The sequence below is a fragment of the Falco punctatus genome (assembly GCF_963210335.1).
Source record: "Falco punctatus genome assembly, chromosome: 7".
NCBI classification, from domain to species: domain Eukaryota; kingdom Metazoa; phylum Chordata; class Aves; order Falconiformes; family Falconidae; genus Falco; species Falco punctatus.
Window position 1 is genome coordinate 63,236,355 of NC_137587.1, and position 13,704 is coordinate 63,250,058.

Consider the following 13,704-nt stretch of genomic DNA (forward strand, 5'->3'; position numbering starts at 1 on the left):
CTCGTGGCTGAGGCCTCACGGAGTTTTGTTAAGTATTTTGAATTAGATCGAGCTTTGCTTTACTGGCAGAACATGATTTAAAAGCCACTGGCTGAACAGCAGCTGCCTCTTGCCTGCAGCACTGAGCTACCCTTAGACTATTGCCGAGGAGATGAAGGCATGAAGACAAGAGCACTCGCGTGGTACGTGGGAGAGGAGAGAGGCAGAGCTGTTTCATGCACAGGGTACTGGATCAGTCTGTCCTGTAGCTGCTCCAGGCTCTCGGTGTCAGCACTCCATATAAAATACTGCAAGAGGAAAGTCTTCAAGTACTGCCAAAATGTGCACAGCAGACAAGCAAGCCTCAGGTTGCTCTGATCCTAATCTCCAGTACTTCAGCATCTCACCATGCCCTCAAAGCCACAAGGCAAAATTGCTTCAGACAGGGAACTTGGTCAACCAGACTTTCTTCCACTTTAGCCTTGCCTAACGGCTGTGGTGTCCTGGCCACTCCAGGGAGGGGACATGGCTTGGTTTGCTCAGATGGGCCTGGAGCCTGGGAGAACAGGCCCACAGTTTGTGGACTCCAAGGAACCAAACATGGTTGTAGCCAAAGGCAAGGAGTTATCCTCCCTATTGCAGAGGTTTTTGCCTTTTGAATCCAGGTATGAGCCTTAGCTGCTTGCTGGTTGATGGGTACGGGCAGTTACCCCACAGGAACCATGAACGTGCTTGGCAAAAGCATCACTGTCATCTGCAAAGCCACAAATCCAAAGCTGACTGGCTCTACTAGCCATTGTGTTAGTATATAAGGTGTTCACTTGAGCAATGAAAAGATTCTGATTGAGCACAGACTGGAGTCTGTAATCATTCACCACAGATGGGGACTTTATGTGATTAAACATATTCTTCTATGATGCTGCTAAAACCAGTTTCCCCCCTTATCAGGCTCTGGTTCGGGGTCAGAGAATGAAGGGACTTGTAACCCTCTAATGAGGGATCACACAAGATGCTCAAATTCACCAAACTTCAATAAGCAACAGACTCTTTCCCATTCCCTCCTTAAACATAACACAACACAAGGGATTTCAAGAACATGTTTAATGATGGCAGTTTCTACTGAAACATGAGAAGTCCATTCAAACTAATCTTACCAGTTTTTTTCTTAAAAAGAAGCTTTGGTCACCATGACAAATCCTTAAACGTTTTTAAAAAAAAAAAAAAAAGTTCAAGCAGTCGCACAAGACAAAATGTGTGGTCCTGATAACTCCTCACATAAAAACTGCAGTAGCAGAAACTAATCTGACAGAAGAAAAAACCCTTAATGAAAACCATAGCCTGCCACCTGCAGAGATTATACCATGTACAGTGAATTGGAGAGAACAATCATGAACAAAATGTTCCAATGCATTAGTGCTTCTGTATTCAAGCCTCATTAGTGCCTGTAAACTTCTACAAGTTAGTTTGGGCTTAAGACAAGCATTAGGATAGCACAAGTTAGTGTGCTAAACAAGTGTTTGCAGTCTTCTCCACAGCTTCCAGGGAGAAAAAGAAAAGAAGAAAAAAAAAAAAAAAAACCCAACCAAAATGCAGACCAAATACAAAGATATTTGTGTAATTCCGATTTAATTCTGCAGGCAAACATGGCACACCAACTTCTGGCTTCTCAAATGTAAACTCCAGTGACAGGGCTGTGGCTGGAGTAAAGAAGCTGCAGTTCTGTGCAGGGTTTTTCCTCCACAGCACAGCATGCGCAAATAGGAAAGCCTCTAATTTGCTTGCTCTGTTTGACTCTGCTACTAGTCAGTAGATTTGTAAGCAGTGAGTGAGCCACAGGCAGACATCCGTAACAATGTTTCTCTTTTCATTTTCTGTAACAAATAATATGCCTTTAAAAATGCTCTTGAACAAAGCAAGTTTGACTATGCAACACAAAATAGCAGCAGATACTAAGACACGTTACAGTCACAACCAGATTAAATCTGCAGTGTAAAATACACAGAACATTAAGGTAAAACACTCATGTAGTGGTTAATGGCTATTTCTTTTTCCAATGAACGCCTAGAACTAACTGAACCAAACAGTTCAAATTATTAAAACTATGTTTTAAACTAATTCCTACCATTAAAAAAATATTTATATATACACTATTAGATGAGTCACATCAAGTGCTCTTAAAATCTTAACTAAATATAGCTATAGAATATTTAACCAGACACTTTAAATCACATACAGCAACTTTTGTAGAGGTAAACATTGCCTCACATTTGCAACAGCAACTGAGTATCAATGAAAGCATTTGGATTATTTTCATGACCATGAGCAACTGGTGAGGCTGGCCTTTTATTTCCACCAAGCAGCTGCTGCTTCCCTATAAGCACTTTCTAGCTTATGGCACACAGGCTGGGACATCCCTGAAGAGCCAGAGCATCCCAGTGGCAGTTGAGCACCTCCACCTTCAATGTAAATACCTGGTCCCTGACACCATTGAGATTTGACCGCGTTATGGAAATAGTGGGATTTTTTTAGCCACAAGCAAGGGGAGCGGATGACCTTTGCCAGCCTAGCTCAGCAAGTGACCTGCAGTTGTTAGAAATAACTCCTGGTTTCGATAACTGAGTCACCCTTGGAAAGAAGTGCCCTTTCCGCACCTTTTCCTCTCATCTCTCTCCTACGTAACTTGGTCTCACCTTTCTTTTGTGCAAAGAGGTGGTTTCATTCTCTCTCCACCACTCATCCAGAGTGCCTGATGCTCAGCTTAATGAGTTTGGCAGATTAGTGGACATGCACATGTTGCCATGGTATCTGCTCACAGGGCTGCCACCTCCATCGCCCTCTGCAAATGCAAACAGCAGCTTCTAACCTCTCTCCCTCCTCAGCATTGCCACTTCTCTGACTTCAGAAGGACTAGGTCTGCCTGAGACGCTCAGTTCCCAGTTTTCAAAATACTTTAGTCCTGAAGAGACGCACTATTTCCTTCAGAATCCGCCAGCCTAAGTCTAAAACCTGTTTTACTTAGGCAGTGGGGAAAGAGACCCAATCTTATCTCAACCTGCAGCATCGTTCAACCTATAGATCCCTGCCATTCCTACCGGCCAGACCACAACCTGCTCGGCCCCATCCTCACCTCACAGTTGGCATGTTAAATATTGCTTAGTAACAGTAATACGGAATGACTCAAGCTCATTTCATGAATGAAAATAACACAGCATTTTTATACTGCCTTGGTGACTAATATTAACACAAGAGTCTGCTGTGGGATTTTCTCCAGCCAGGCTGAGTGGGCTGTTCGCAAAGCCCTTGCTGAGTCACGGCTAGGAAAAGCAAGCTGTGTATGGGAGCTTTTTTGGAAGTGCAAGGCTGCTGGGAAGGGAAAAAAAAATTCCCCTTCACCTCCTTTTACTGACTGCAGGGCCCAAGGGAACCATACAGAACTGGTGTAGGTCGTGGTACCATGACAAAGCAGTTCAGTGTTCTCAACAAGCCTCGAATCCCAACAGGCCTTAAAAAAAAAATAAACCAAAAAAATAAACCAAAAAAAAACCGCCAAAAAAAAAACAGAAAAACAAAACCCACAAAAAAAAAAAAAAAAAAAAAAAAAAAACCACGAAACCCAAAACTGGGAGCTTGCTGCAAGGTCAGAGCTTTGCCAGAAACTCTGCAGTCTCCTTGAGGGGTTGTAACTGCAGGAGGCTAGTGGAGGGTCATGCAAACAGTGGGACAATCCAAAAACAATTGGAAAATGCATTCCCCAAGAAAAGCAAGGTTCCAGCCAGCTTAAAAACCAAAAATAAAAGGTGTTAAGGGGTGCAGTAAACAGTAAAGTCTGAACTGTCTCTGTGGTTGCTGCAACGGAAAACCACAAAGAAAAGAAACTAAACCAGTTAGGTTTGCCCTTTCTAACGATGGCCTGGAAAGCATGCATGCTTGTGGTCTCCTAAAGCCAATCCACCCAGATGTAGCAATCTAATTCTCATAGTGTCATCCCACAGCTCTGACCTCTGCAGCACAAAGCACAGCAGGGAGCGATGGTTAAAAACGCATCCTTGAGTTAAATGGGATTTGTCAAGCAGGTGGTAGGGGAAAACTTCCAGTTTGGTACAGATTAACATCACTTAAATGAAGCTTCCATGAAAAATAAGAGGTGTTCTTTCTGCAATCTAATCATTCCACATGAAGACTTATTTTGCTTAGAAAAAAGGTAATATAGATGAATTGTAGACAAGTTACAGTCAGCACAGGACAGTACAAAACATTGTTTTTACTCCCTGTGGAAGGGCAGAAAATTACAAAAATATATCATCTTTAATCCAGGATTGTTGTAGTTTCGGGCATGCCTGATTCTTCCTGTTTCCCTGTGGTCTCATTTATTGAAGTTGGTCTGATCAGAGCTCCTTGGGACAATGAGAAATTCATCCTGAAGGCTTAGTGCAATTGTAGTTTAAAAAAAAAAAAAAAAGTATCAGTAGCAAATCAAGAAAATTTTCTACATGAGTCAACCTCTCACCCTCTCCCCCCAGAAATCCTACACTAAACACACAGTGTGGTATTTTAGCATGGCTTGCATTTTTACCACCTAAAGTCAAAAGTCACTTCTGTAAAGCCCATCAAATTCACTTGATTTTTTTAAACACATGATCTGTTTAACAATGACCAAAGTTTTAACAGTGAGTGAAGTATTTGGATTTCAAAAAGTAAGTCCTTGGGGTAGCTTGGTTCAATCTTCCTTGTCTTCTTCCTTCTGCAAAATTTATTTAGACCATAATGAGCTGCAAGTCGGTAACAGAGCTGGATCTTGTTATGCTTTAGTGACACCATAGCCCTCCTAAAGGAAGAAAGCTGAGTTTGCAAAGAGGAACTCTGGTCATTTCAACGCAGCAGTTAGGAAATCAGGGAACCAAGTGGTGACATTTTGGCCAGAAGATCCATAGCCTGCTGTACAAACAGCACCTCAAGGAGGTGAGGCTTGGTTTGGTTGTAACGCTGCACAGATGAAAGCCTCCCCTTTCACAGTTATGGCTTCAGCAGGTCCCTCGACAGCAGAATGACATCTTGCAGGGCACCAATGCTCCTCGGAGCTGCTTTACCTGGAAAGCAGGAAGAATTAGTACAGCTGTAGATTTGCAATTAAATAGCTTACAGGCAGAGATGACAACCCATGTGCAAAGTGGGAAAAAAAAAAAAGCCAAAAAGCCACAAAGCAAAAAGCAGCGTTATTCACTGTGATTGCCATCAGTTCCCTCCAGCAGTTGATTTCTGTGGTGACACTGGGCACTGATGTGATGTTAACACCATGCCAGGAGAAGCTAGAGTAAGCGAAGAAAAAAGCAGAATTATATCAGACAAAACCCAGGTGCTGAAAAATCCTGTGCCCAGCCACTGTGCAGACCAGAGAAGGGACCGTGCGCAGGGGCTGCTGCTACTTCACTGCACATGAAACAGCATCGTGGGACCTCACAGCTTTTTTCACACCAGTGCAGCCCCTTACTAACCAACACAGGTGGGCAATCCTCCTTGCTATGGATTCTCCTCCTGACACCCTACTGCTTTAACTGCTTCAGGATTCAAAAAACCACCTTAACAGGAACTTGTTACACTCCACAAAGGAGGTGAGAGCCCTCCCCCATAGGACTGCCCTGCCAGTGTATAATCGACTGAATGAGCAAACAGAATGTGATGTGTTCTGTAACTGTTACAGCCACATGAGGAAAGAACCTGGCCTTCAAACACCAAACAAAAATTACCTTTTGACCATCTCTTTCCTCCCCTGCTGTGGACCCACGGGAAATCCTTAACAGCAGCACCAAAGCTTTGGCAATTTGTTGTATTTATAGTAAGTAGCTGACTCTCTTAGTGATTTGTACCCCCTTCAGATAAGGATAAATGATACCCCTCCATTTACACACAACTTGTCACTGCAGCCTGCTGGAATAAAAAATAAAGCAAGCTGCTACAAACCCCAGCTCAATTCACCTAGCACCATGCAGAATGACCTGCAGCTTTTGCTGGCAAAAAATCCATTAGAGCTGCTCCCCTGCGAGTCAACACCTTGCTGTAACAAGCAGACAATACCATGCTCCATTCAGAGCTGCACACAGTCAGCATCTGTAAAGGACATATTCAAAGAGAAGACACCAACAGCATAACCCTCATACTTTGCAGACTCCCAAAAGGCTTGAGCACATCCAATGCTGAGCCCTGCAACTGTGATGAAGAGGTTTCCACACAGTTCAAGGCTACTGGCACCTGAAAAAGGGGCGAGTCCAGAATCCAGCCTTTACATATGGTGCATCTTTCCTCCAAAACATCCTGCAAGCTCTCAAAAGCCCTTTAGTCCCACGAAGGCTGAATAAAAGTTCCTGTCCTCTTCCCTCTGCCTGCCATCACTCCTTACACATAAATCTTTCTGCTTTCAAGAGCACTTTGGAAGATGCATTCCTAAATTGCTTCTCCATTTTGCTGGTGCTGCTGCTGTTAGAAGGAAAAATGACAATTCACGTGGAAAACAAACTGAGGAATTTCACTTAGCTGATAGAAGGGATGGAGGTTTCAATCCACCCCAGGAAAAACTTACTTTTGTCAATTTTTTAGGAGCCTGACACTGGGACTGGGACAATTCCAGCTCTGGCATTGAAATTCCAAGTTCTTCCCCTACTCTGGGCTCTCATGTGGCACCTATCACCCTGGACTCAAAATGCTCTGCAGGGATGGTTCTGAAACTCACCCAGCTGTGCTCAGCAAGCATAGCGAGCAGAACGCACTGCCTCCAACAGCTGCAAGTCAGCAGGGAGAGGAGACAATGCTGATACCCCAGATTACTGAAGTGCTTTCAAAGCCTTTCATGTGCAAGGCGCCGCAGAATTTATTCAGTACTTGTTTTTAATTTTCTAGTGAAGCTGACAAGAAATCCCCCAACGAGCTATGCTAGAGTTAATAAGCTTAATAAGCTAACAATTGTATTTACCTTTTCAGAAACTGGTTCTTTTTGCAGCTGTTTTAATCTCTTTTCTCTTATTACACAAAATAAGTAGAGTGCTCTGTGATGGGGGTTGGATGCTAACACCAGTTTGTCAGGGACATTTGCCGGTAACCTACTTTATTTCAGTCCTCTCTTCTTGCGTATCACACAGTGCCAACTGCCTGATGAATCCATGGCTTAGCTCCATCAAGTAGAAGATGATGAAACCTGTGCAACCTTCCCTTGCCTTCTTGAAAGAAAGCATTAAAGCTGCAAAGAACAGAGGGAAATCTTAAAATCAAGATCTACTGGTGGGATGAGAAAGAGCACGCTTGGAGGATGGGATTTAGTTTTCCACTAATTCATTTTCCAAGATGTGCAGCAAGCGTAATCCCATCATAAAAAATGAAAAAATATCTGACATCTGGAAAATGACCAATGCAGTTCATATGGTCCAAAAATCAATCAGACAGGGACACTTCTCAGCCTTCGGCAGCACAGACTGAACTGGCTATCAAGAAACAAACGCCCTTTTCATGTTCAGTTTCCTTTGTGTAGCTCTATAATAATTTCAGAACAGTTCCTGAAGTTCTTATCCAAATGCTTCTTTTAATACCAGAGTAAATACATACAGAAAACCATCCTCCATATTAAAAAATTGGTTTCCATGAAGCTTTTCAAGGAGGTGTTAATGTCTAAGCAATTTGGCATCTTTGCTCTGTGACAATCTTTGATTTATACTTTCAGCCTCTTGTCACACAAATTGTGCTTGCAGGATTAGAGAAGCCACTGACAGAACTGCTTCCCTGCTCCTGAAATGAGATCGCGAAGGGGGTATCTAATCTGGCACACACACGCTTCTGAGGCAGGCAGTGGGTGGCTTTTGCATCCACAGAAAGGACTGTTTGGTTAAGATTTTGAAGTGGTCTCATTGGTCTGCCTTACAGGAGAAAGGTGGTTATTTCTCATTGCTCCACTGCCCAGGGGAAGCAGGGGGTGGGGATCTACCAGGACCCCAAAATCTTAATCCCTCCTGAAAAAAAAAAGAATTAAAAATAAAACTCACAACCTTCATCCAATGGCCCAATTTATAGCCTGCTGTTCTTCAATGTCTTATGTAAGACTGGAAACAAATACACACAAGGACAAAGCATTAAAGGAAAGAAAATTAACTGCATGAGAACAATTGGAGAGGTATACATCGCATCTCCCCTGTTGCTGCTAGGCACCAACTGCCTTTTAATTAGAGTGTTGTTTGTAGTACGTGGGGGAAACAGCACAGAATCTCAATTACTCCCCCAAACACAGATGCAAGTGCCAGTACAGATCTTCCAACAATCGGAGGGGACCTCAAACTAGCCCAGAGCCTACCCACATCATCCTCAGCAATGACTTACACTACAAACTCAAAACAAGACTCTATTTATGACCTGTGTATCCGAGTACGTTAATACTGGGGTAATGTACTTAGTATTACGCCAGGAGGTACCTAACGTCACGGCACTTCAGGCCAGCTCTTCAGATTTTTCCCTACTGCCATGCTGGTGGTAACCCTAGAGATCTGAAAGCACAGGATTGTCTTACAGTACATGTAACACTTGAATTGGATAATGCTTACAGTCCATCACAGCCAACACGTCCCTACTGTGCTGCTCTATGGAAAACCGGTTCCCTTTCCACTCCATTCCTCTGTTTTCTCAGAAGCCTGTATTTTAAAAATGCTTTTGGTGCCTTTCTAGTGGAAAGCACTGAGCAAACACCATTGCAAATTATCACTTCATGGAGAATGGACCATTTTCCCCATAGTTTCACAGCTTTTAAATCAAAAATGAACAGAACAAAAGATTCCAGCAAATTTCATGTGATATTCAGAAGCCAGGGAGACTTTGAAAATTCTGCGTTCAAAAGGCTACAGAAAGTTGGCTTCTGATGCAGAATGGCAGCATGCGTGTTACAATACTGAACAATGGGCAGTCTAGCCCTAGGCATATGCTTCAGTACCAGCATGTTGCAAAGAAATAAAGAATTAAGGAAATCAGAATAATGACTTGTGAACCGCGGCACTGCACCAGTGGATGGTGCTGCAGCACGGGGTTGCATGAGACTTAGCCTCTCTGAAAGCAACCCCAGAAATGGTACAGTCACCAGAGCAGCACCTGGTCAAAACCTGCTCGTGAAGACTTGGCAGCCCAGACAGGACACAAGTCTGTCGTGCTGTAAGCTGAGGAAGCACCACTGCTGGGAGGCTGCTTGCATAAAGCTGAACAGCCCTACAACTGATACTGACTGCTGGCAAGGATGCACCTTCATCTGAAATAAAAAATAAATAGATAAACAAAAGAGTGTGGAATATTATAGCTCACAGGTAGCTGTCAGGAGATACTTGTCACTCCTCTGTCCCCATCACAATTGCTTCCAGGTTTCTGCACCTCACAACATGTTGCTTGAGCTGGCTAACAAGCCGAAATAACAGTATCACCCCATTCTTTATGCATCAGCCCTAGTAACACCTCTGCAAGGTCACCTGATGCATCTGCACAATATTTATATTTTTTTTTAGATAATGGAGAAGGGAAGTAGTTTTCCTGACTGAGCAATCAACAAAGGCTCTTTTAAAACTGCAGGCACTTTCTGAATATCCAAAACAAACCTACCCCTGCAGTTGTGTAGCTATCTGCATGGATTAATGACTCCCATTAACCACAGAGGGGATACAGTTACCTCTCCCTACCCTGTGTTCCTGGAATCTGCGCTCAGCTGCAAAAAAGAAAGGAAACCTTAGACAGCACAAGACAACTATTCCCTGAATGCCAGTTCTGGGGAATGGCGGGGGCAGGGGGGGGCTGTGCCAGGGAAGGAACCCCAACAGAAGACCTGGTAGAAGTTAGTTCACTGACTTACTGTGGGCACATCTGAGATGGCCTTTCTGCAGCTCTAGCCCTTTCTTCCCATACGAACACAAACACCCATGAAGAACTCCTGATTGGTTTAATGGGGATATCAATGGTCAAACTCAGCAATTCAAATTTGCCAAGTATCTTTACTGGTGACAGAAGACAGGAACTGTTTGGGGATGTAGCCTCCAAGCCACACAAAGGAACCAGAGCACTTCATACCTTTTACAGCACATGTATCCTCAAAGCAGCCTTCCCAAAATCAGTACTGCTAAGGGGTTGTCTGTAAGATGATCTCCCCCTCTAAACTTGGGCAGCGCTGTCTGGGCTAAACAAGCGTATGTCTGAAACATCAAGGACTTCAGAAAATGTGGAATTTAATAGCTGTTGCACTGTGGCCGAAAGGAGGAATTCCCACAACTGAACAGAGAATGGCTGGCTAAGAAGCAAAAACCCCTACAGCCCCCAAACAGAGCATCACAGGAGGTGAAGAGCCATTTGTAATGCTAAGGAACCCATGAAGACCAAGTAACTTTTGTGAAAGCATCAGCACAGTGTGTGCTCCAGAGAAGCAACATCAAGTAACGCTACCACAGCTCTCCTGAGTCAGATGGTTTCCAGCAAGCTCTCTCCTTTGTTTATCTAGTATTTTACTATTAGACATCTTATCCTGAAGCACTGCTGTGACTGAGAGTCTTCTGTTCTCACTCTTTGGAAAACCCCTCTGATCCTGCTACCTAAAGTTCACAGAGAAAGCACTCGGTTAAGAAGAAGAGGAGCAGGAGACAGGGACTTTTAAAATAGGCCACGGTGAGACAGAGATCTCTGCGCTCTGGGTTTAACAAAGCTGGGTCCCCAAGTAAAAATTGCATGAGTTGAAATTATTAGGGCAAACACAGGAGTCTTCCAATTCAAGAACTAATTATTTACACATAAAGGCACAACTCCTTCGTTGTTCCACAGCTTCCAACTATTCCAACTATTGCCTGACTTTTATAGAGAACTAATGGAACTAATGCAGTTATTTTGAAAAAGAGCAGCAGAGTGTGTGGTGGTACGTGTTTTAGATGCTGGCACACATGTGCTTAAGGCAAATGTGTTGTTCCCCCTTTCCAAATTTAGGAGACGGGCAACATTAGTAAAGTCTGTGAAACCTCCAGTTAGGAGTTGTCAAGATCTGCAGTTTTATAATTAGGAGAGCTTATTTCAGCCAAAGTGAGACAGATTTTAGAGTAGTCCTTATTTGGATGAGAATGCAACTTCAATGCTGTGGATGGCTTGATGCAAATAAAAATAAGAGATGCAGATACCCTGATGCCATAAATCAACACGCAGCATCTTTACGTGCTGAGTGGTTGCTATAAATCTCAGGCCCAGAATAAGCACCAAAAGTTTTGAGTTGTCACACCACTTCTATCTCAAAAAGGCAAACACATTTAAGGCAAGATTGTTGCTAAGGGATAACTGCTAACAACATCAGCGGGGGACCACAGTCCTCTCTTTGTCACAGAACAACATGAGAGCACTCTGGTACAAACTCAGAGGTTGGTGGAGATTTGCCATCATTTCTCTCCCAGGCTCACGGCAACGGCAGCACCTGGGAAAACAGCCCTTGATCCACAGCCCTCCGTGCAGTGTGTGCGTAGACACTGAGAGCGCACAGGAACGACTACCAACAGCTGCCCAAGGGGGGAAGTTCAGTCTGTTAAACCTTGTTAGCTACTTGGGGCACGCGCATCCCGTTGTGCTGCTCTGCAGAGGAAAGAGGAAGGCAGACAGCCTAGGGGTAGTGACATGGTTATTACAAGAGCGTGCGAGTAGAGAGCAACATGTGCTGAGAGCAGGCAGAGGAGCTGTAAAGGAAAGTGATAATGCTTGGGCAAAGTGAAAGAGAGACTGTGACTGCCTTATCTCTGCCAAGTTGGCCCAGCAGAGAAGAAAAGAGCTGTCTTCACTAACAAGAGCTCAGTGAGCAAGCCTAACCAGACGGGCTCGCAGCAGTACCTGTATTTCACATCAAACACTGTTGAGTCTTCATCCTCATCGTCTTCTTCATTCAGAGGAGCCATTTCTACCCGCTCGGCTGGAGTAGTGATTATGTCGTACTTCCTGGTTTTCTTAATCCTCTTGCCAGACCTGAAACACAGAGGTGGGAAGGGAAGGACCATTTTTGTACAGTACCCTTTGGAGAGGCTGAAGCTGTTCCCACCAACACTGAATTGCTGCCCTGTTTAACTCAGGCCTCCCCAGGCACGAGGGCCACAGAGCCAGCCTCTGTTCCCTCCCGCTGCCTTTCCAAGGCCACCGTTTGTGCCCATCAGTGTAGAGCACAGTTTCTCATCAACTGCAATCCAGATCAACGTCAGTATTTCAGCCCCTGACAAACCAGAGATCTCTGGCATCCAGGAAGGCATACAAGCGCAGCAGCCCGCTGCATCCTCCTGCTGCCACACTCAATAAGTGAGACACGGGCTTAAATAGCCGAGGCAGCCAATGTTTAGTGAACACGTTTAGATGGGAAAGGCCAGGCTAAGCCCTGCTGAGACAAGGGAATATTCTGGGCAGGATTAGGAGCAAAGGGGTGGTGATGTCTGGGTACAAATAGCCTGCTCTCTTCCCTTGCAATCAGGCCAAGCTCAGGACCCCCAGAGCAACAACCTTGAGCCTTGTCTGAGAAGTTTCATGCTTTATGCTGCGTAAGTGCTATGAAAAATAATCAACTATCATTCAAAGCTAACTGTACCTACCACCTCTCCTCCTAAAAAGGCCAGCCTTACTTTCCTTTTTAAATGGAGATGCTCAAGCACGTGCAAGTCCCATGGTTTTGAGAGATCTATTTTCTAACACTTACTTTCAATTAACAAACATTTGGTGCATGGCTTTTCAACTAATTCTCTGCCTCTAGCTTGAATTGTGCGAGTTCTTATTTCACCTACTCCTTTCATGCATATTAGGAGGGTCACACTGCTCATGCATTAATCCAGTTTTGTGATTATACATTAAAGAAGGTGGTGATGTGTACGGTTAGCCTTCAGGGAGAAAAGTGGATGTTTTTGGTTAACAAACTGCAGAATTTTCCCCTTCGCCTTTTATAAAATAAAACTGGCAACTGCCAAGCACGAGAAGGGAGCTGGTGCAGGTGCAAGCAAGCAGCCCTAATTTTTGGTAATCACAACTACCGCTCTGAGCAGACAGCACGTCACGAGTACACTTTCACCATGAAGGAGTCCTGCCCCAGCACGTCACGCAAGGTGTGCCAGATTCAACATTCCCATTTCTGCATCAAGAACAGATGCCTTTCCAAGAGCTACACAGCAGCAAGAACTGAGGTATGAGCATTATGGAGTGACTAGGACTCAAATCCTGTGTTTGCACCTCCACTGCAACGGTCCCTTCTAAGCTTAAAGTAAAGGAAATGTAAACCAGTGAACAGCTGCGATGTGGAAGTCTGTGTCTCTGCCTAGCACTGCTTTTGGGCAGTAGTCCAAGGCCAAACGAACAGGTTCCAGCCCTTGGGATGGAGCTGTCTGCACTCCCTCCCTGTTCTGAAGGCTAAGGTTGCATCAGAAGCGAGAAGTCATCTCCTGTAGTCTAATCTTTATAGCAATCTGTGCCGCTGTGTCACGTAGAGCACAGGGTGGTTTGTTCTATTACTGCTGTTGTTGAAACAAGCAATTTTATATCCAATACAGTAGGACTCTTAACCCAAACACTTGAAAATCATTTTGAAAACACTTCTCCGTATTATTCTGCTTCTCAGCCAAGACCTAGCAGCAAACTGATGCAGGGAGGTCTCATCTTACAAGTAATGCATTGATTTTACAAGAAACATTTACACACACCGTGAAGCCTAAACATAGACCAAAACTAACC

The 13,704-nt window shown here is 44.2% G+C and overlaps 1 protein-coding gene across 2 annotated transcripts in view; it reads right to left on the reverse strand.

Moving 5' to 3' along the window:
* Positions 1 to 1,065: 1,065 nt before the first annotated feature.
* The window catches only part of FAM174B (family with sequence similarity 174 member B), a 43,166-nt gene continuing 30,527 nt past the window's right edge, over positions 1,066 to 13,704 (reverse strand). Inside the window, exons 2-3 of one of the 2 annotated variants that reach the window (XM_080394318.1) lie at positions 11,836 to 11,967; positions 1,066 to 5,066 (exon numbers count right to left, since the gene is read on the reverse strand). In XM_080394318.1, the coding sequence (XP_080250444.1) occupies positions 5,063 to 5,066; positions 11,836 to 11,967 (136 nt within the window). In that variant the 3' untranslated portion in view covers positions 1,066 to 5,062. The other variant, XM_080394317.1, reaches the window with a different exon arrangement.